The sequence below is a fragment of the Schistocerca cancellata genome, chromosome 6 (assembly GCF_023864275.1).
Source record: "Schistocerca cancellata isolate TAMUIC-IGC-003103 chromosome 6, iqSchCanc2.1, whole genome shotgun sequence".
Taxonomy (NCBI): Eukaryota; Metazoa; Arthropoda; class Insecta; order Orthoptera; family Acrididae; genus Schistocerca; species Schistocerca cancellata.
This window is the reverse complement of record NC_064631.1, coordinates 441,767,400-441,791,266: the sequence shown is the minus strand read 5'-3', so window position 1 is coordinate 441,791,266 and position 23,867 is coordinate 441,767,400. Positions and strand designations below refer to the sequence as shown.

At 41.7% G+C, this 23,867-nt stretch overlaps 1 protein-coding gene across 6 annotated transcripts in view; it reads right to left on the bottom strand.

The window, feature by feature from the left end:
• Positions 1 to 23,867, bottom strand: part of LOC126190768 (hepatocyte nuclear factor 4-gamma) — a 218,508-nt gene that overhangs the window by 72,103 nt on the left and 122,538 nt on the right. The window contains exon 1 of one of the 6 annotated variants that reach the window (XM_049931296.1): positions 1,265 to 1,365. The exons of the other annotated variants lie outside the window; for them this stretch is intronic. Within the exon in view, the coding sequence (XP_049787253.1) occupies positions 1,265 to 1,283 (19 nt within the window). The 5' untranslated portion in view covers positions 1,284 to 1,365. Of the gene's footprint in view, positions 1 to 1,264; positions 1,366 to 23,867 lie in introns of those variants that run through there. 6 annotated transcript variants of the gene reach the window in all.

Genomic DNA, 23,867 nt, shown 5'->3' with positions numbered 1-23,867 from the left:
CGGTCCTTCAAGTCGTACGACGACAAAAAAGGTGCACGATATCTCCTGCTTCATGACGCTTAACGTATGTATTAGGAAGTAATCGATAGATAGGAAGTAATCGACATCCGTACGCCTTAGATCTTACTCCTTTTTTTCTGGTTTACTGGCATTCAAGTGCTCACATTTACGTGGAACTGCGACTCACTAAGAATAACATAATAGAAAATTAAGCAATAGCCTACACAAACTACTTAGGCCCGTGAACACAAGCGGTTAATACATAATGGGAAACATGCGCATCAGCTCTTTAGGCATGCCGCGTTCCCTTGCCTACTACGTCAAATCGTAACACAAACGGCTCTATGCGATCAGCACCCACATACGAATCTGTGAACATCCTTACATGACGAATGTGATAACAAGTTGCACGCTGCCGTCGATGTGGTCGACAACAGTCTTCCCATGAGGAAAACCATCAACATCTAACAATGAACGTTTAATAGATAGAGATCTACTAAGACTCTTTGAGAAGGATTACGTTTATTTGACTTCTGCTTCGTGCCTAGATGTGTTTTACACACAACTGCAAAACCAAATTAAGCGAGAAAACTAAAATAAGTAACTTTACTTAGTATTTCAAACGTAAAAGTTGAGAAAATGTTTTGTTTTTTCCATATTTAGTTTCTTAGATTAATGACTCGTTACGATTGATACATAACTTAATTCTTTGGTTTCACATGGCGACAAACTTTTCGTCCGAGTATATTGCCGACATTACTGTAGTCTGAAACAAATACAAATGGCTGAAGTATCAAAGTTCAAGAAAAAGATAATTCAATTCATTTTATACTTCTGTTGTTACTTCAGATAAGATACGTAGCAGCCACATGTTTGTTCACTCCTAAATAACAGCAAGCGGCAAATTATTATCCATATAAAAAATATACTGAAAAAGACACAAAAAACACTAGTACGTATCACACCAACAATCGTCAGGCATCTATTTGTTGTCAAAATCTTCAGACATACTGCAATTCTGTCTAGCTATTCACGTCATCTACTGTTAAATGTGAAGCACTAAGGATTAAAAATTAACAGCAAAAGGAAAGACAATACTGCCTTGATTGTAAGTAACAGCTTGCACTGCAGTACAGAATCGTTGCTACGAGTTAGTTAATAGAAGAAACGTTCCATAGCGAAGGAACGTTTCTACGTAAACAAACATGAAACAACACACAAATGTTTTGAAATCGCGAGTCGCGCCGCTCGGAGCTTTCTTTACCTTGCGTGTATAACCCCATCTCCTGCCGTTGCAATGCTACAGCGCCGACTGACGACGGCTGTGTGGCACGACATACTACCTGTTGCGCGAGCGACGGTGGCGCACTCTTTCGACCTTCCGAGACTCGCGCCACAGCGCCACGTTCCGCGTTCATTATCCGGAGCTCGGACGACGCTAGCTGTCGAGTCTTGTTGCGCGTGATGTTCGACTGACGCGGCAAGGATACGGAATCTGATTCAGTTTAAGTGTCAGAAAGCGTCCGACTCGGCAAAATAATTCTGTATGACAAGCATTTGAAAAATACGTTTGTGAACAGTTCGTGTAAACAAGACCAAGTCTCGACAGCCTGCAGATCTTGACGACAAACACGTTCACTGGAAATCGGAGAGTCCCAGCTTGAATTTCGCTACATTGAGTGTATTTTCAGTAGTCTAAGAGCAGACTAATTTCTTTGTAAAATACCGCTACTTTTTGCACCTGAAATATCTTTCAAAGACCATTTATTTAGATTAACCGTAAGATTGGCTTGTTAAATTTCGATTAATGGCGATGAGTAATAACAAATGGATAATAACAGCTACTAATACGATCACGATGAGGGCAACGCGGAACAACTTACGCCGGAAAACGGTGAAAACAAGAGATAAAAATACGTTAAAGTATCATTTACAATCATTAAAACTGTCAAGCCAAGTGAGTGCAGTTGTTTAATACACTGGAGTCATATTAGGAAGAAGACGGGTTCAAATCTCAGTTTGATAATGCATATAAAGATTTTCGGTACTTTCCCTAAATCATTTCATTTCAATTCAGTCTTTCTCTATTACGAGCTTGTGCTTCGCGTCTTCCTCGATGTTTTGGGGCAGTATCCGCCTGACAGACAAGTATATTTAAGGAGTATATGGTTCAGCTTTCAATCTTTCCTACACCAGATCCGTTACTCTATTGTCCACGGAGTATGCAGTACATTTTTATGTTTCAGTTTTCCAAATATTTAGTTGGTAATCTTTAAATGCAGAGGTTGAAAATACCGCTACAGTTGTAAATTATTTTAATTTCACACGAACGGTTTGGGACTATTATAAGACCATCCTCAGGTGTCGTAGCTGTGCTGTGGTCCTCGAGCGCCGCGTGTACCAGGCGCGGTGCCGGCCGGAGTGACCGAGCGGTTCTAGGCGCTACAGTCTGGAACCGCTCGACCTATACGGTCGCAGGTTCGAATCCTGCCTCGGGCATGGATGTGTGTGATGTCCTTAGGTTAGTTAGGTTTAAGTTGTTCTAAGTTCTAGGGGACTGATGACCACAGCAGTTAAGTCCCATAGTGCTCAGAGCCATTTGAACCAGGCGCGGTGTGCTGCCTATGAGCGCAGAACAGGGAGTTTTTGAGTGGGACACAGTGTCTGGCCTTGGGTGCTGGGGAGTATGGTACAGCGAGGAAAACGAGAAAAAAAACTTTTCATTACACACACAGCGCTTGACATTCAGTGTGAAAGTGACAATAATTAATGCAAACGCTCTGAGCCGCGCTTCTGTCTAAAGTATTTTTGTTGCACGTTTAATGACAAAGATCAGCCTAAAATTGGTCTGAAGAGCCCATAAAATATTTTCTGTCACTCTAACACTGTATTCAGTAATTTCGAACGATAAATCACTACATTCCAGATTATTTATGGTGTCATTTCGAGGCTTTTACGGAAGTTGAAAGTGAAGTAAAAGTTATGTTCACCTTCGGCGACACTGGCGTTTCATCAGCTGCCTGCTTGATACGGCGCCTTGACCAGCTAGTGATGTAGTACTGTTCCCCTCGGGAAATGAGAATAAATGACAGGGTCGATTCGAAACTTCGCCATGTGCTAAGTTCACGCAGCGATTAGGCTTCTGCACGCTGGAGGGGAATATTCTTCAGACTAGTATTGCAGCCAAAACAGATGTTCAGAGACTCCCATCAATCCCAAATACCTAAGGAGGGTCCAAATAACCCAATAACGCTTCAAGTTTGGGGTTAGGAGGCGTCAGAACACACTTCAAAAATCTAGTTAATGTGACATCTTGGGTTGTCGGGTGATCTGCCAGATATCAGCGTCGTACTTGCACGAGACTGTCTCAGGTCGCACCTGATGAAGGTAACGAGCTACGTTACCGAAATATCGTGCAAGTACGACGCTGATATAAGGCAGAACACCCGACAACCCAAGATGTCATTAGATCGCCTGGAAAGCCTGAAGAATTACATCTAGCTAATGTGTTTTACGGAGTACGCAGACGATTTATGAATGTGGCTATAAATAGTTAAGGCCAATACTGTTTGGGGTTTTTTGACGCCATTTATTTTGGCTCGCTGTAGGGACGCTACGCTGCAGCTTGGTTTCCTCCTTTTCACCTGAATTTCCATTTATACCGAGGATTTAAGTAGGAGTGACCTTTTGTTTTGGCTTGCAGACATTGGTTTACTACCTAATTTTACTAAATATAATTTTGTATATAGGTTTCCAGCATTTCTGATTTGCAAAATCGAACATAAAATATCTAGTGCACGAGTATTATAATGTAACGTATGAAATTTGAGCAAACCCCTAACGTCGTACTAAAGTAGAAAACCGGACTAGACAAAGGGGCTTAAGGATAAATTCCGGGACAATAACATTGAAAAGCCTCCTCAAAGAAAGACAGACGAATATGTACAGCCGGCTTTGCTAACCATGGCGGAAGTTTTACGTACTACCGACGCCGATGTCTACTGTGAAATACGACAAAAACTGCTTCGGACTATTCGAAACTAACGGCGGGTAGTGCTGTGATGGCGAATTTGCTTACTGCGCGACGCCCATCTGTGACCTGCGCTTAGTCAACAGTAACTGTTGGAGTCTTATTTGTCAGCATTCAAGTCCTTGAAAGGGCAAGTTTGCAGCAAGACAAGTATCCGCACGGACAGAGAAAGTCTGGATCATCACGTACTGTCAGCACGGTGACCATTTATTGCGACTCCACTCGACACGGCAGCAAAGAGGACGCATGCCGGCATTGGCGTCGCTCAACGACAATCTCTGGCTGCAGGAGAGCCACCACGGCGCCTTCTCAGACGAGTCACTGTTCTGGGTAGAGTATCGCGACGGACGTATACGTGAAGCCTCCGTGGATGACGAACGTTGCCAGACTTGCGCGACGGCATGCGGTGCCATTGACTGCACAACGCGATACGCGATTAGCTGTGGTTCGCTTAGGCGGTAATTCGGACACCAGCATTTACATTTCTGGCTTGTTAAGACCTGTCGCTGTGCTCTATTTTAGAGGTCTTCGCGACGTCACAATTCAAGGTAAGCAAAACGGTTTGCAGACGCGGTGCTACGATCCGAACAGCCATTACGAAAGTGTAACTTAAATGCTCCAGGAACTGAAAGGGGGAATCCATGGAAGACGTAGCTCCCGCGAAACGCGGCTGGGTGAATTTAGAGAAGCTGTGTTCTAAGAAGACTGTCGTGCCGTCATTGTGCTGCCAGCATCGTAGAGCCTATCTCACGTAGTGATCATGAGAATAAGACAACGGCAAGTATAAAAGCAGACAGTCACTTTTCCCTCGTCTTCTACGCGTAAGGAACGTGGCAGAAAATCGATAATTAATCTGTGGGTCCACAGCCTCGACGTAATTTCTGAATGAAGAAACCATTTTCAGTAAATCATCGTAGATTGTCAGAGTCAGTTACGCAGGACGACCATTATTGCACTATCTTAATATGTCGTTACTGACCAGTTTCGATCTGTGGTCATTCTGAAACGTATTTGCGTCGGTGCTATATATGTATCGTATTTAAGAGGTTTTGACGTGATTTCGTTCATCATAAGCGATGTTTTAGGAAAGCCTGTAACTGTTTCATTCATGATTTAAATAATGAAAAACTGCACCACATTTTTTTAATGCTTGGCACAACACGTTTCGAGAATTCATTCTCATTTTGAAGTGATTCGTTCATACGTATATTTTTGTTGATATTTGGACATTTGATTCTTTTTTAATTTATTGGTTTTCGGGACTCCCCCACACAACCATCTCAACAGTGGAATGTCACTTATGGCGATACGAACGTAAGGACAATAGAATACCCAGTCCCTGAGCGAAGAAAATCTCCGATCCAGATGGAAACCGAACCTGGGTCACATCGGCTAGCAATTCGTCGCGGCCGGCCGTTGTGGCCGAGCGGTTCTAGGCGCTTCAGTCTGGAACCACGTGGCTGCTACGGTCGCAGGTTCGAATCATGCCTCTGGCATGGATGTGTGTGATGTGCTTAGGTTAGTTAGCTTTAAGTAGTTCTAAGTTCTAGGGGACTGATGACCTCAGATGTTAAGTTCCATAGTGCTCTGAGCCATTTGAACCAATTCGCCACGCTGACCGCGCAGCTACCGAGACGGACGGTGCGAATTTCTGCCACTCTTGCCCTGTAGATGTCTCTTTGGGGTAATAAGATATTTTGTCTCCTCACAGAGCGTGACACACGGGCAAAGCATCACTTGCACAGTTTGTTTTTGTAATCAAATTTTGTTTCTTCTCTGGTTTCGGCTCTTGAGGAAGAATTGGCTACCATTCCTCCAGAGTCATTCAGACACGTTGTTGGAAGTGTACCCAGCAGAGTCCAAACCATCATAAAGGGTTATCACGTATTGATGTTCACTAAAAGATGTCCAGAAACTTTTGAACAGGTAGCATACCTCACAGGGCCATCTGATTTCGGCGATGTGTCATTTTGAATGCTTACTCATTTGAGCATTTGAAAACGACACGTCGCCCCGAAATCAGTTCATCGTACAAAATGAATGATTGTGATCTAACTACGGCCAAGGTGGAAAATACGATTGTCTTTTAATTTGTTGTTCTTTTCACTCGAAGCAGAGAGATTTTAGCAACTACTGTGAAGTAATCCAACCCGTAGAATCGGTGTGACGGAGTTTGTTCAACATCAATACGATAATAATCTGAGGAGTGCAGAGAAGCCGATATCGGAAGGCAGCCTGGTAAGCGCGCCACTTAAGCAGGTTGGTTTGCTGGCTCAGCTGGAGAAAGTCCCTCCCGGAAGAGAACCAGAGTCCGCCTCGAGAGGGCGTCAGCCGGCCGTCAATTAGCAGTCCAGGACGTCGGAAACCGGCTCTCATGGGACACGTTCCTTCTCTCCGAGTGCCGATCTCAGCAATGTCAAAGAAGCCTAGCATATGTCTGATTTATTTATGTAATTCATTTATTGCAGGTTGATTCAGTTTGTCATGTGTCAATGAATCAGTGACATAGGAAACACAGACGGAACTTACTCAAAAATAAGAAAACGGAACACCAAAATACGGCAATATACAATTCCACATTTTAAATTACGATAAGCATCCAGGCATCCAAGAGATAACAACAATATGGAAAGAAAAAAATACTGACGAAGAATACTCTAGTCTTCAGAAGAATCTTATGTCGACCGAAGTGACTCCTTACAGTAGATCCTGGGCGGGATTTTGTACATTAAGACTGAGGGCTACATCGTGAGAAATGAAGGCTAGGTGATGAATACATGGAACTACGAGAGGCATATCCTAAAGACCTAAATAACTGGCAGATGCTGGAAATGTGAATGACCTGGTTGCCCCACACTTTAGGATCTGTGTATGTGGGCAGACGTGACCAGTTAGCACCTGCTTAAACGCCTCCATGCGTCTTATAATGAGGTTAACCTGGTCTTCGCTATCCCAGTGAAACCGAAACGTAGATTGTTGCATTTTCTTAATGTCATTACGCTTTCATGGGATAGTATGTGTCCATTATCAGGCTTCTGCCAGTTCACTTGTTCCAGCATCTACGTGACACACTTCCATGGGTCGAACAAACTTGTGACCACTCGCGGTGCCCTTCTTTGTGTAGTTCAGTATCTTATGTTAGTCCTATCTGGTATGGACCCTGTACAGTTGAGCAATATTCTAGGGTTGGTTGCACGAGTGTTTCGTAGACAATCATTTTTCTAGACTGATTGCATGTCCCCTGTGTTCTACCACTGAACTGCAGTCCTCCGCCAGCTTTATCTACCACTTAGCCTATAGGATCGTTTCCGTTCATATTCCTACAAACTGTTCGACTCAAGTATTTGTAGAAGTTGACAGATTCAAATCGTAATTCACTGACACTGTAGTCACAGAATACAAAGTTGTTTTTCAGTTCAGTGAAGTGCAAGATAATACAATTCTGTACATTTAAAGCAGATTGATAATGTTTGCAGCATTTTTAATCTTATTAAGATCTTACTGAACATATACGCAGCTTTTTTCAGACAGTGTTTCATTATAGGTAACTGTATCACATGCGGAAGGTCTCCGGTTACTATTAATATTGTCTCAACGGAAGAGAAACAGAGAAAATAATTTCTATAATAGGTCTCGTGCACATCATGAACTTAGTTGCAAAATTCAACTAATGTCACATAAATAAAATTTTGTTAGAAACAAACTACCATCCTTTGACTATGTGCCTGTCTGTCGGCTTCTCATATGAAGATGAATAACTTTGTGTCTCCGTTAATGAGTCAAATATGTTGCATCATTACTTTTAAACCTAACTCAGTTTCACATTTCATGAAATTCTAAGCTCTATGACTTTGCCTAGTACTTCCCGACGCAACACATCTGTTTTTAGCATTTTTCCTCCCCCCCCCCTCCCCCTCCTCATTCTGAGACTTTCGCTTTACAGTTGAAGTTCGCTGTTGCCACTCTACACAGCGATTTACTAACAGCTTATCTGGTGTAATATCCGATTTGTAGTATGCCGCAGTCTTCATTCTTAAGCAACTTAATCCACAACAAAGATCTGAAAATTTTTTTCTCCCGTTGGTTCTCTCGCCTTATCCCCTCGCTGGTACTGATCTGCTCTTTTTTATTAGTCGTGTTGTTTTCCTTTATACATCTTTCAGCTACGTCAGCTGCTGCTGCTGTTCCTCAGTAGAAAACATTAAATGCATGACAATGATGGCGTGACATTTTCTCGTAATTGCGATTCTCCTAAAACGCTTGATGCAGATTTCAGGATACTTCTTAAAAAGGAAACTGCCGATTTCCTTCCCCACGCTTCCCCAATCCGAGTTTGCACTTCTAGTCTAATAACCAACTCGTCGATGGGACGTTAAACCCTAATGCTCCTTCCTTTTTCGATTCTCCAAAGGGTGACTGACAGACTTCACAGACTAAATTGGGACGTAGTTGTTTCTCGCTGCGAAGGTAATGGAGGGTTCCCCACGAGCAGTTGTAATGAGAGGATTACTGACCTCACAAAAACTGGCCAGGGATGCTCAGCAAGAGGCCTGTTGATCCGCAAGCGGACAGCACGGCTCTACAGGTCATCGAAAAGCTGACTCGTAACTGGCACCAAAATCCGCGATCAAACTGTCTCTGGCCAGCAGAACACCACCGCACCGTGACAGTTACAGTACCGGCAAACAATCAAACAGTTAAAGTCGTACTGATGGTACGTTTAACGTACACGCTTTGAAATTTTGATACGAGTGGGAGAACAGCCTGCTGAACAGTACAGGCCAATCACAAACAGCTCATCAACCAGACTGGAATAAAGTTCGCGAATGCCGTGATAAGACGTAATAAAATTTAAAATTTTGAAATCATGTTTGTTTATCTTTGCATGTAGCTAAAATAAGAGGAAAAAATTATAATTCTAAAAACTCTTCATACATATGCTATCTAACTGTGTATTAAATTCAAACCACTTATAACCAGCAGTATGGAGCAAAGCACCATTGTACATTGTAGCAACTTAGAAGCCCTTCTGTAACAGTCGTTAACATGGCACCTATAAAAAAACCTTAGTTTAAATAAATAAATGACTTTAGAGTTAGTATCATTAAATCTGTGTGCCTGTTGATGGATGTAGTTGTTTTTACTTAAAATAAGAGTTATATCGAGTAAAAAATTGGTGACATTCTGGAAGACTTATAAAAACGTAATGCATAGCCGACAAACACACATTAATTTGATTTCTGTCGCGGTAGTCGCCGTATCCCGCTTTTCTGTCGCTAAAAACCTCTATCTCACTATTTTTCCACATCAACTTCCGTTCCTCAACTCTCCTGCGGTTTTTTGATACCCCTGGGCCACCTTTTTGATGGTCTCACTTTTTTCGTTCAGGAGGTTGCCATGGCCGTCTGTCTTCTTCCACTTTTCTGACGTTCTCAAACCATCCAAGCCGTCTTTCATCCATTCTTTTCGTAATATGGCAATGGTGTGAGTCCTTCCTCTTGTTTCCTCATTTCTTACTATGTCAAGTCGGAAAATTCCACAAGCTCTTCTCATTAGTTCTATAGGTCTAAATCTATATTTCTTTCTCTGAGTATCCGGCACTCACTCTCTTCACTTATCACTTCCACGATAGATCTCTGTTCTCTCATTTTAACCTTCAAATTCATTTTTGAGGACCAAAGTACAGAGTTTAATTTTTGGATAGCCGCCCATCCCTGCCTGATCTGTTGTCGAATATTTCGTCACATCTCCATCATGTGGTAGGATATTCCGAGGTACTTATACTCTCCACATATTTTAATACGAAAGGCTAAATATATCTCATCTAAGTGGTAGAAAAACTCCGATACTATAAGAACACCAGTTGGGAAATCAGTGAAAGAAATTTGAAAGAATGTGTGCGACAAATCTACTAGGTGATCCAGAAGTTACGACATAAAGGACAACATCAGTACTTCTACACGGACTGTCTGAATAGTCTAACAGATTCAGAAAAAGCAAGATATTCCTTTTTTAAAAACAAAAACTTTTACCCTTTTGTGGCAGATGGCACTTCAATTGAGCTCTTCCTGGAAAGAAGTAGTGCGCACGCTTTCTTAAAAGAAAAGTGTGCTTCCACAATCCGTAGATCATGTTACATCCTATTATTTTTCTTTTGTACCAGCCATAAAAACTGTTAATTAAGAGGTGCTACAACGCCACGTGTCAGTTCAACGTTTTACAGTTCTAGCAAGAATTCTTGTGTAAACCCGCATCATGTAAGCGCTCTTCCTTGTCGAATTCTTGATTTTCTAGTTCTCTGCTGCTTTTGAATCTTTCGGAACGCATGGCGACAACCGAAGTGATCCTCGAAGTGTTGGGATAGAAACTACCGTACCATGATTCAACAAGTGCAGTGACGATCGCATACAGCATAGCTGCTAGAGTGGCTGCCTATGAAACTTCTATTTATCTTGAATACGAAGTCCTTGAAAGCTCGAATAACTAAAGATTTTGTTTTCAGAGACGAGCACTGCGATTTGTTATGGGTACGTTCGGCGAGCACTAGCATCTTATGGCTATTCTAAGTAATTCGAATGAATGAAATAAATTTTTAAAAAATTTTGTCAGTCTGTCGGCTGTGTTAACGTTTATGAGAAATCAAAGTGTCCGCTGGTGGGGGCACATTGTTCCACGAACAGTGGTCTTCCACACTACTACTACTACTACTACTACTACTACTACTTCATGGTCCTGCAATTCTATATGAGACGAACATAACGGTTTGCGTCTCTTCTGGATGGAACGTTTACAAGAGTACTGCACTACAGTAGCGAATACTAAAGTATCTTTATTCGTCAAAAACAGGCAAATCTGCAAGCTCTCTGACAACCACCAAACTTCACTATCCCGCCCTTTACACTTTACCCTTCCCACTCCAACAGAACGGTCGTTGTAGTTTACGTTCTAATGTTTTGTAGTTGGCTGTAATTTATGTACGTAATTAGTACTTCTGCTTAACTTATAGGCTCCACGCACACATGAGAAGATCGGCAAACCAAACTAGAAGCTACTTGCGAAGTATTGTAATTAGCATAAAACGAATAATGCGACAGGTAACAGACTACAACTAAATACTCGTGTTTGAAACAGTCATATACCTTGTATTTTGTCAATATGTCCACAATTAGTTGATAATTTTCTGCATTATTATGAACTGCCCAAGTCAGCATGTGCTCTAGGCAATAAATTTCTAATGATTTATTTTTATTCTTTTAGTTTGGGTTAACTCCTCTTGTTCACTATGGTGCTACAATTAGAAATATAGAGCAAACACGAGAGAGAATGGAAATCAGTAATTTTGTGCCTTAATGTAATGGTATCCAAAGAGAGTCAAATGATACTTCTTATTAAAACGCCACATAATCACTAAATTGTGATCCATCTCGTAGGATATACAAGAAAAAACAGTAAGTAAAACTCAGAAATAAGAACAAAATTACAGACTATAAGATATAACACACAAGAATTCACGTAGTACGAAATGTATGGGCCAGCACGACAGAACACAAAGTCGCACTCCTAACAGGGAGATCACTTGTAAAGTTTTAAAGATGTTTCTCACTCGACTTTCTCAGATTATGTTCAAATTTTGTTTGCAGGTTTGCTGAACAACCAAAGGAAAACAGATAGGTTTCTAGACAACAAATGTTTCTACAAGTCGCATTAGGAGTTGTAAAAAGTGATAATATCGAGGCTACATTTAAAAAAACTTTGGCAAAGTTTGAAGTGCTATATCGTAATGATTAAGCGTGACAAACGAAGCTCCAAAACTTGGCACGGTTGATAAACAGCATCCTGCGACTTTTATGTCATTTGATTAACTATTTTGGCCCCAAGTGGCACTCAAAATCGTCCATAAATTTTGCCGCGACAAAATTTCTCGCAAGTTTACGTAGTTAGATCGCTTCACGTATTTGCCTTAGGAAGCTTTCTTCTTGCGGTCTAGTAGTTTGCTTATAAAAACTGCATGTTGTATCACTTCTCAGTTTATAGTCTCAGATATATGGGGTCGAATTCGACTGCAAACAAATTTGCTGCAAAAATTAGTTACTGTTAAGTCCTTGTGCCTCAAAAGGGACGCCTAATTCATAATTGTGTTAACCAACATCTGAAAGAAAATTCTTTTCCCTACGAGATGTAAACGTCCACAATTGCTTTTATCGCTGAAGATCTTACACAAATCAACACATCGAAACAAGATCGTCGACTTTGAGACAAAAGTAGTAAATACATGCACAAACTCAGTGTGCATCAACTGAAAAATGGAACACCAGGATATTTTGTGAGGGTATTCTGTGATTTTTCAACTTTTTATAACCATTACGAACAAGAATAAATAAATCAACTGTTCAAAAACTGTATTTTTGAAGTGACTTTTCATATCGTTGCTTTGAAAACGAACTATTCAGCAAGTGAAAAAGACCTTCCAGAGTGCACGTTTGGCAGTTTTCCATTTACTCACATATAATTCGAGTAATGCTAATACGTAGACTGTTGGAGATTTTTCTCTTGAATTAAAGGAACTGTTGTTGAGTCATTCTGGTTTGTGATTCTGCGACGAGTCTTGTGTTTCTTCATCATACAGACGTTTTACTGACAATGTTTGAATCTTTGTAAGGATCAATGCTGTAACACTTTCTAAAGAAGGATCATCGTATTGGCATATATAGACATCAGCCAAGCAAACTCCGGAGGACAGAAAGACGTCGGAAAGGATGGAAAGACGCATAGCGTCAATAAGATGCCGTAATCGGCGGAAATGAGGAAGGTCATTATATGTATTGCTAACGAGCTTGAAGCTGGTCGTCTTGCGTGGAAGCTCATAGCTCACATCGTGACTAATTGTAAGCCGACTGCAAGATTCTGCTGAATGGAGAAAATGGCGAACCAGCCGGACGACCAGCTGCGGCCGACGCATGAGTCATGCACTTTGACTCAAGAACACGCGCACGCACTCATACATGTGCGCGCTCACACGCACACACACAGTGGTGGAGTATATCGGTATGCGTGCCTCCAGAACCAGCGCGATATCCTCCCTCCTCGAAGATTACTCAGTGTTCGGGGTACGCACGTGACAATGCAGAAAGAAAAGATGCCCCACTAGCGAAACCTGTGCAAGACACCCGCCATGACGTCTCCTGGTAGTTATTGTTCTGTTGGGCTCTTTGTTCCATAACTGATGCCCTGTATCATTGTATTTATGATGATCTTTAATTCCATTGTAGAATAATTCTTGCGACGTCATTTAAAAAATAAAATAAAATCTCCTTTACGTGCTTTCTTGTATTGCATTATTTTTCACTTGTGTAGTCCAAGAAAATACACATCTTTACTTTATAAAGCGTTCAAAGTCCTTTTACAGAACCAAACATCCTTTGCTCGCTGCCTATTTAATGTGCAGACCATACCAGCTTAAGTGACAAACGTTTCAGCAAAACGCTTACAATTGATACGCCACGTTTTTTATGTTGCTATTTCGGTTTAGCTGTCGTATTGATATGGGTCCTTGATCTAATTTGTTATTTAGAAAAATCGTACTTGTGCCAATATATGTTAAGCATGCTCCCAAATATCTGAATGACTTGACTCCTATGATACTATTCGCGCAATCAAAGTTGACACACGATGCATTTTTGATTTGCATTCGCTCCCATCAGCCATTGCGCCGAGAGTCAACTTGGTTTGTGCGCATAGTATTTGAATCTCCAATGCCTAAATCTCCTTTAATACTTCTCTCTCTGCTTAATATATTTTTCTACTCCATATATCAGTCCCATTTGGATTTCGGAACGTGTTCCGACAGCAATTTCAACAGTGGAAAGTGGATACGACAGTGTGCTTCGACAATTCACGATACGGAGTTACATGGGCTTAGACTTGTCATGTGGCGTCATGCAGGCGGTTTTCGAGTCAGTTACGACATTAAGAAGATAAAGACAACACAGCACCAAGTCCCCGAGCGGAAAAAATCTCCGACCAGGCCGGGAATCAAAACCGGGCCTCTGTTAGCAACGTGCCTCGCTGACCCCGAAGCTACCGACGTGGACTATTCCTTCTTCAACTCTCGTAGCGTGTAGCAACCATCTTTCATGTCCTAGATGGTGGAGGGCGCTGGTGTAGCCGGATTACACTCATCAACAGTCATTTTCACCTTGTTATAATAAAAAAACTAGTACGTAGTTTGATTTGTAGAATCCGAATCTATCTATCAATGTTGTAACATGTAAAATTTTTGAGTTTTTAAGGGCGTTTATTATCCCATATTTCGATGCTTACTGTTCTTCTGCTTGGATGCCTTATTTTTTAATTTGTTTTACACAGGAATGCTAGTACAACTACAAGTTGTCACTAGATGGCAGGTGTGATAAATGGCAAACAAAAGATCATCATTGACAGATTTTTCGAATACCATAGTAGAATTACCTTGAAAATATGTTTGAGCTAATTTAGACCTATTGGAATCATGGCCTAATATACAGGGTGTTACAAAAAGGTACGGCCAAACTTTCAGGAAACATTCCTCACACACGAAAGAAAGAAAATATGTTATGTGGACATGTGTCCGGAAACGCTTACTTTCCATGTTAGAGCTCATTTTATTACTTCTCTTCAAATCACATTAATCATGGAATGGAAACACACTTCAACAGAACGTACCAGCGTGACTTCAAACACTTTGTTACAGGAAATGTTCAAAATGTCCTCCGTTAGCGAGGATATATGCATCCACCCTCCGTCGCATGGAATCCCTGATGCGCTGATGCCGCCCTGGAGAATGGCGTATTGTATCACAGCCGTCCACAATACGAGCACGAAGAGTCTCTCTATTTGGTACCGGGGTTGCGTAGGCAAGAGCTTTCAAATTCCCCCATAAATGAAACTCAGAGGGTTGAGGTCAGGAGAGCGTGGAGGCCATGGAATTGGTCCGCCTATACCAATCCATCGGTCACCGGATGTGTTGAGAAGCGTAGGAACACTTCGACTGGAATGTGCAGGAGCTCCATCGTGCATGAACCACATGTTGTGTCGTACTTGTAAAGGCACATGTTCTAGCAGCACAGGTAGAGTATCCCGTATGAAATCATGATAACGTGCTCCATTGAGCGTAGGTGGACGAAACTAAAATGAGCTCTAACATGGAAATTAAGCGTTTCCGGACACATGTCCACATAACATCTTTTCTTTATTTGTGTGTGAGGAATGTTTCCTGAAAGTCTGGCCGCACCTTTTTGTAACACCCTGTATACATTAAATATTGTTAGTATCTGAATTTCTGAATACGTATTTCTTGTTTTTCGTAATTTTGTCAGTGTTCGCCACTACCGCTTTTGATTCTGATGTGAATTTAGGAAACGTGATGGGATAGAGAAAAACTGATTTTACCAATGAATTCAAACCCCAAAATTAGACCTACCTACTCATTTACAAACCAGCCGAAAAAAAAAAAAAATGTTGACTAGTGTTTATAAGTGAAGAAATGACGCACAGGTATTTCTTAACCTCATCCATCATTCACGATCGTGTTGTGCCAGAGACATAAATTGACAGCTTTGGTTTCCAACATTGAAGATCGCTGTTTTAAACCATTTATTACGAAGCTCATTTGACTCAAGAAGTTACGGGAACACGTTTTTACTCCTTGAAATATACTTAGCACGCAACAAGCACAATAATGATATCGCCGAAACATAAGGGTTAAGGACGCGAACGGTCAGGCGCTCCGCAAACTGAAACAGGAAGGAAGGAGAATGATAATATTATCACCGAGACACAGCAACTAGCAATATGATGACTTTTCTTTCTTGTTCCTCTGTCCGCATCGGCGCAGTGTCGACACGGTTAGTAACGGTTCTGGCATGGTTAATTTAAGGGGTGGCTTGATGCACATCCTGTTGCCACCACTGTACCCTCCGGGACGTTAAGATGTGTGCCCCATTTGTCTGCGCGTAGTGTTACACATGCAAGCAAAAGTTTTCAAAGTATTTGCGAATCGTGTACCTGAGCTCTGTGTCCAGCTAGTGGGAGTGGCAAACTGCTTAAAAATTACATCCAAGCTTGCCGGCACATAGACTGTCGTCGTTAATCCGCCGGACGGATACGGTCTGGGGCCGGAGCTCATCCCAGTCCCGGAAAAGAGGTATTTTCCCATTGCGAGGAGGAGGGAGCGTCAATTTGGACACTCGGTGGGACTACACAGGCATATTTCCTGTGAGAAACACATTCGAATGACCAGAAAATAATAGGTACAAAGGGTGGAAAATGCATACATAACTGCTCATTGCGTTAACACCCCAACTCCGCGATTGGTTAAGAAAAACACTACAAAGAAAATTAGAGGCAAATTGTCTGTATTTCGGATTGCGGACAACTGCACGACATTAAGAAACAGCCAAAAATCAATGACATTTTTCTCGCCGTCAGTAAATAAGTAGTGAAATGCGTGTCCACAAATCGAATTCATGGAGTTCGTCATTGTTTGTGGGAAGTCCGGAAAGTAGAGCAGGTGAGGAGGTATTTGATGAAGAGTCGTACGGGTAATTAAGTCCAACATCCGTCACCGCAGCAACCAGACCCCTATTGCCGATCCGCACACATTGCTTTGACACACTTGGCTACATCACCTTTTATTTCTTTTTTTACTGTGTGTGTTTTAACTTAGTTGTTTTATAGTTTGACTCACCTGAATGGATCCGTCCACTTTCAGCGGACCCTCTTTCTTCTGTGATTAATTTCGGAATAGTGGGACTGACGACCTCGCAATTTGGTCCCATAAACCCTCTCAATCAGTCAATCACACACACGGCTATCGGGGCAGATATACAGTTCTATGATTTGCAGAATATAGACGTAGAATGCAATTCTAGTAATCGCTCTAAGGCCTGTAGGTAACTAAAATTGTTGGAGAATCTAAACACAGCCAGTCTGATGTAAAGCCTATATTCTCCCGCAGGATTTAACCAATCTCCACACCAAATTTCATCAAAATCGGTTCAGCGATTTAGTCGTGAAAACGTAGCAGAAGGAATTATTTTCCCGTTTATAATGCTAGTATGGATATTGATTTTCAAGTTTACATGTAGGTTGTCCCGCCTGAGAATCGTCAGGCATATTTTCTCTGGTGTTTCGGCTGATATTTCAGATTTAAGTTTTGCGATGTGTGACTGAACTAAGCCCGAACAAATACGTCTTCCATGCGACGCCCATTCGATAGAGCGGTCCCAAATTAGTCTAGCGCTACATTCGTTTTATCGGCCTGTATCAACAAGAACGTTAAAAAAGACGACTGACCAGTACTCCAGGAAGGACAGCACCAAAATGGCCCGCGCTGAGTGCTACCGCTGTACAGTAGCGCTGCAAAGTTGCTACTGGGGTACTGGTTTATTGACCGTGGCTCACTGTCCCTGTTAACACACATCGAAAAACCGAATATCGTACTAGACAAGTTGTTCCCAATCTGGGTGTAATTAGCCCTGATGGGTTAAATGAAATTTTCTCAGGGATAAAAACTAAACGATTCGATTCTGTTTCAGTCACGAAACTAAATTATTTTCAAAAGATCATTACTAGCACCACAATTTTTTAAGACTGATACTGATTATGTAAGTTATCGATACTTACTTTTTCCTCAATTAGTAGCATTAATGCGGTGGAGGCTACAGGTTCCTCATACAGTCCACCAACTACACACATACGTTGTGCTTCGTTCCGCACTTCGCTGACGATAAACGTGAGACATATACCTAACAAATGCTAAATATATCAAGGAAAGTCTTCTCAAGTTGTAGATAGTACCTGCTGTAGTCTAGAAATTTCTTCATTGCTCGCTTTGAAATAGATAAATGAATTAATTAACAGCACGACACAGCAGTAATTACATGAGGAATACTATAGTACTGCACACAGTGTTATTATTATTTGGTTAGACACAAAGCATTAACAGTCTGAAGTCGTCCAATTTCAGCGAGTTCAGAAGTAAGAAAGGCAGCAATAAAGTGACTTACAAACAGTAAGTATAGTACGAACAGGAAGAATAGTCGACACATCTCCACTTGTTTGATTTTAAATGTGGTTGCAGAGTGAAGGTCAAGGTAGTGTCGCGATGGAGAGGAATAATGTAAGGGAAGCATGTTTGGTAATAAGTGTGTACCCTCACTGTGGGTAGTTAGCTTCCTTTTCTTAGGAGGAATTGTGGGTAACACTTGCGATACGCCCCAGCTTCTTTCGTCATTCTCTCTCTCACTCACACACACACACACACACACACACACACACACACACACACACACACACACACACTAAATATTCATTTTTCGTCACTTTAAAAAAATACGAAGTGTTCCAAGGAAATTCTTTCATTCTACAGTGTAATTAGGTGCTAAAGTTGGTGATAATGTGGGGGAGGGAGTGGCAACAGTTGGCAAGGGGAGAGAGCGAGGGTACTAGCTGACGTCTGATTGCACTCAAGGGTAATGGTCTAAGAAAGGTTGGGAACCACTACACTATACTAATTTGGAACCCCTCTATCGAATGGGCAAGTACAATTTCGCTTTAAATGTCAGTTTGTCATAACGGGAAGCAAGCTAGCGCTTTCAGTCGACACTGGACACGGCATGAAAGATGCACTATTTGTTTAGGCTAACCGCAACTACACATTATAAAAACAAAATTGCAATTTTCTGCCGGAACACCAGACAAAGTGCGCCTGACGACCCTTACTTTATATATTCCACGCTAGGAAGTGGGAGCTGTTCACAGGTGCATGTGAGGATGGGGCTGGCTATTCTATACATTAAAGAAATTAAAAAGCATCCTTGTAGCCGACGAAAATTTATGTATAACGGCAAATAATGACAAAATGTTGACGTTACAACGCTGGGAAACCTTTTGATCTTCAAATTCTGCAATACGAAGAAAATCGAAGAGAGATAAATCTTGTCAGCGATGTCCCATCTCACTGAAATGAGTCAAAACGTACAATGGGCACCGTACGAATGTAGCGCAGTGGCAAGATAATGTAATAGTATTCTGCATGACGGCGGTTCAAATGCCTGTTCGCCCATCGAGATTTACGTTTTCCTTTATTTCCCTAAATCGCTTAAGGTGAATGCAGAATCGGTTCCTCTGGAAGGGAATCGCTGATTTCCTCCGCTCGCGTTAACCAATCTGAGCTTGTGAACCGTCCATAATGATGCTAGGCTGTCTTTAAACCCTTGTTGTTGTTGTTGTTTGAACTACGATAACGCCCCCCCCCCCCCCTCACCTCCTCCCCTTGCAACAGAGACCTGTAAAGTTTGAATGGAATGCAGGTTTGTGTGTACGTGATACTGCACTGTAACAGTGGAAGGAGAACAAGTAATGAGCGAAAGATTAGATCAGCAGTTTTTGCTACACTTGGACTGGAAGAAACCCTGAATAACATTAGTGTTTTTTTCCCTTCCAGTTTCCCTGCTTATGTATAAATGACGCTGATTACACGGAATTGCGTGGATTTTCCCGCCGTCCTTGACAGAGGCTCGCGTTGGTTGCGGCGGAACGGCAACGTCCACTTCTTCACTTCTTCTCGCCTCATCGCTCTTAGAGTCTCAGTGTTCCAAGGCGCGCAGCATCCGTCTAGCTAAGTGCGCCCTAATTCTGACTGTCCTCATATTTGCATTTTAACAATTTACATTCTTAGTTCCGCTGAAAGAAGAATCTTTGTAAATCAAGTATTTCAAGTTAAAAATCATAACGATGCATTTCGAAACGTTTATCACACCATTCTGTAAAAAGTCTGGGCATTTTCATATCGCGTTCGTTACAAGGTTACATGGGGGTACTGTGATATATGTGAATATCAGAATAAATGAAGTTCTTTCGATGTTAGGAATATTTTGACTCAGTTGCAGATTAACAGCTGCAGAATATAAATACATGCTTCTGCGCTATTTTAATTTGCTAAAAGCAGCCTTGTAACAAACTGGAGTGTGACAGGTGGCGCGGGCGGTGGGGGGGGGGGGGGGGGGACGGTCATCAGTCGCTCGTCTGGTTTGATGCGTGCAGCCAAGAATTTATCTGCTGTGCTGACTACTTCATGTAAAGAGTATCACTTGGTCTCTATGTGCCCAATTGTTTTTGGGACGTATTCAAATCTCCGTCTTCTCCCACAGTTTTTACCCACTGCAGCTCCCTACAGTTACAAGGAAGTTAATCAGCAATGTCTTAACACTGTCCTATCATCATCCTGTTCCTTCTTCTTATCACTGTTTTCCACATATTCCTTTTCTGACTGATTCTGCGGAGAACCACCTCATTTCTTATCAGTCCGCATAATGTCAACACCCTTCTATAGCACCACGTCTCAAATGCATCGAGTCTCTTCTTTTTTAGTTTCTCCGCCGTCCGTGATCCACTTCTTGCAAACTGTGCCCTAAACGTACGTTCTCAGAAATATCTTTCAATGTCCGATACCAGTAGATCTGTATTGTTCAGGATGCCCTCTTTGCCTTTGCTAGTCGACTTATGCCCTCCTTGCTTCGCCCTTCATACGTTATTTTTCTTCCAAGGTAGCACATTTCCTTTACTACTACTACTACTACTACTACTACTACTACTTCGCGGTCCCCAAATTTTATGGTAAGTTTGTCACTGATCTCACTCGCGCTCCTCCTCATTACTTTCACCTTTCCTCACTTTACTCTCTCTATATTCTGTGCTCAGCAGACTGTTCGTGCCATTCAGCATTTTCTGTAATTACTATTCGCTTTCACCGAGTACGGCAAGGTTATCAGCGAATCCGTCATTGATATTTTTTCATCATGCACTTTAATCCCACGCGTAGGGAAACTAATCTAGGTTCAAGACACTAGTTATCCACCTTTTGAGGCAGTAATCATTTTACAACGTGTTGCAACCTCTCCCTTCATAAAAGGTGCGTGCAGGTATACAACATGTGTACTTCCTCGCGTGATAAGGTTCAACAGAACAGCTTGTGTCTCGGTGCCAAGCTGACAGCATTGCACGCGAGACACCAGCGCTCGTGTTAGGAGACACTGGCTGTTGGCCAAAGCAAAGCTCTTTACTGTCAGTAGGCCCACAATTTAGCACACAGCCGCGCAGGCCTGCATTGCAGGTAGCACGTGATAACACCTGCAGGCGCTTGTCTGGTTACGGCGGGCGCAAGAGCACGTGGAGCCGGAGGCATTCTGATCCGGATTTTGGCAGCGCGCAAGTGGGCATCGAGCCGTGCTCTATTTACGTCCTTAGGCTGGCACGGCACCCACGTCTTCTTTCGGAACCAGTAACTGCCCTTCCTCAAGATCCGCGTCTAATTCTTTTGCCCCGTCTTTTCGAGCAACACCATAGCTATTTTACTGCCTTCAGAACCTTTCAAAATTAGGTTTTCGGCTGTCAGGTACAGTAAAATGCCATTTCATTCAGTCACCAAGTTTTCTTTCAGTCTCCGCATCTTTCCAACTCTCCCTCTATAATGAGTACAATTTCCGATCGTTATGTCCTCGAGTTTCTTCTTCGTAGTCGCCGTCTCTGCAACCCCATACAGCCTTTCACAGATATCAGGACTCATTTCTGATCCTGTTCTTATTAAGATGTTTTGTACGTGCCGCACACGTATCTGTGCAGTACAGCAGGAATGGCACAGCCATCACTCCATGAAAGTGCTGCTAGGTATTTTTCTTTACACGACACCCTGCTAACATTCCTTTACCGCTCAGGTTCTCTCCATTTTCGTTATATGGTCATTTTTCTACCGTTTTTATTTTCTTTTGTAATTTCTCGGAACGTCTTACGACCACTATTTTAATTTTTGTTGCTTTTTAGTGCTACAATCCTTCCAACTCTTTTTGTTAGCAGTATTTTTTGTCTAAAGGACCACATGCTTTTACTTCCTGGATAGGAATAGGGAAGACTCACAGCAATGCAGCTGCTGTTACTGTGGTATTTTGTGATTGCTCAGTGGGTCGCTCACTAGAGATTCTAACTGTGATTCTGTATGTGTCCTGTTGCGAGGTTTCTCTTTAATTTAAATATCTTATAGGTTAAAACGTCCATCGTAACTGAAACTGGTACCATCTGACATTACTCAGCACCATGGTGTAAATTTCGCTATACATAAAATAATAAAGTTCTTTCTTCGGGCAAAGTGGATCGCGATGTGAAGCTGTAACATGCGGAGACTTCTTAAAATATCTCGTTCTTTATTAAAATTATTTAGAAGCAACATAGACTATCTTAACTTTTTCTTACACGCGTCTCAGATACTTTTAAGTCTTGAAAGTGATGGACGTTGATGCCGTCGTGATCATCATCATCATATCATCATCATATCATCATCATATCATCATCATATCATCATCATATCATCATCATATCATCATCATATCATCATCATATCATCATCATATCATCATCATATCATCATCATATCATCATCATCATCTTCTCAGTGCTGAAAGCGTTACAACACTGGGCATTAAGTTAGGGAAAATAAGGTAAGGAAACATGAGATCAAGTCGTCAGACTGCTATTTGGACTATCTAGGAGGGCTCTGTTAAAGACAATCTATAATTAATAGTTTCAAATGTTTACACCACTCCTGCGAATGATTGGAACAATCTGTTGGAAATATGTGTTGGAATTATGTCAAAATGCCGTGTTGAGTAGCAGTGTCACACGAAATATATAAACCTTGGCAAAATGAATAGCCCTCACAGAAACCACGAATTAATATTATAAATGTCTAACACTATGGCTTTGACCTTCAGCTGCTGGATCTCCCAAGAAACAGGTCCAAGACCTTAAGAGTCTTATTTACAGATTTAATTCCCTAAGAATCGCCTAATTTAATTCGATTACACTGCACTATCCTTGTTTTAATTTATAATTCATATATAAGAACATAATCTAGAATATTTACAACAGTCGGTTGCTTACTTCACACAGAGACAATTGGAGGCAATCGTCGAAAGCGATTTATCCTCTTTTGTTAGACACTAATCACCGTAGTGTAATTTCATCCTGCGCAGGACTTCCTCGAGTTTAACAGTTTCACTATTCAAAAAACACTTATTACAAATCGCTGTTTTAACGCGGTGCACCTCGACAATGCTATGGCCATCTTTGCAATGACGCAGTTTTTTTTTCTATGATGCAACAATCAACTGCCAACAGTTTAGCCATTCAAGGATAACTCCTGCCAACTGCCAAGTCGACAGTACACCTTTCCGGAACGTTATTGCTCTTTTAAGGTATGAGGTAGTAGGTAAAATTATGCTCGCTATCAAGAGCACGACCATCCAAATTTAGGCTTTATGTGATTTCTACAAATCACTTTAGAGAAGGAGTACAGTGGTTTCTTTGAAAGAAGACATGACCAATTTCCGCCCCTTCCCCACCCCAAACCCGAGATAGGTACTCCATCTCTAATGATACCATTGTGGACGGGACGTCAAACCCTAATCTTCAAAAATGGTTCAAATGGCTCTGAGCACTATGGGACTCAACTGCTGAGGTCATTAGTCCCCTATAACTTAGAACTAGTTAAACCTAACTAACCTAAGGACATCACAAATATCAATGCCCGAGGCAGGATTCGAACCTGCGACCGTAGCGGTCTTGCGGTTCCAGACTGCAGCGCCTTTAACCGCACGGCCACCTCGGCCGGCCCGTAATCTTCCTTTCCCTTTTGTATTATTATAACTTTCCCTGGAGTTCTGGCTTCTGCTTTTATGTTTTATCTATTTTAGCTGTAAACAAACCGTAAAGTAGATTTCACGTTAAACTTATCCATTACGGATAT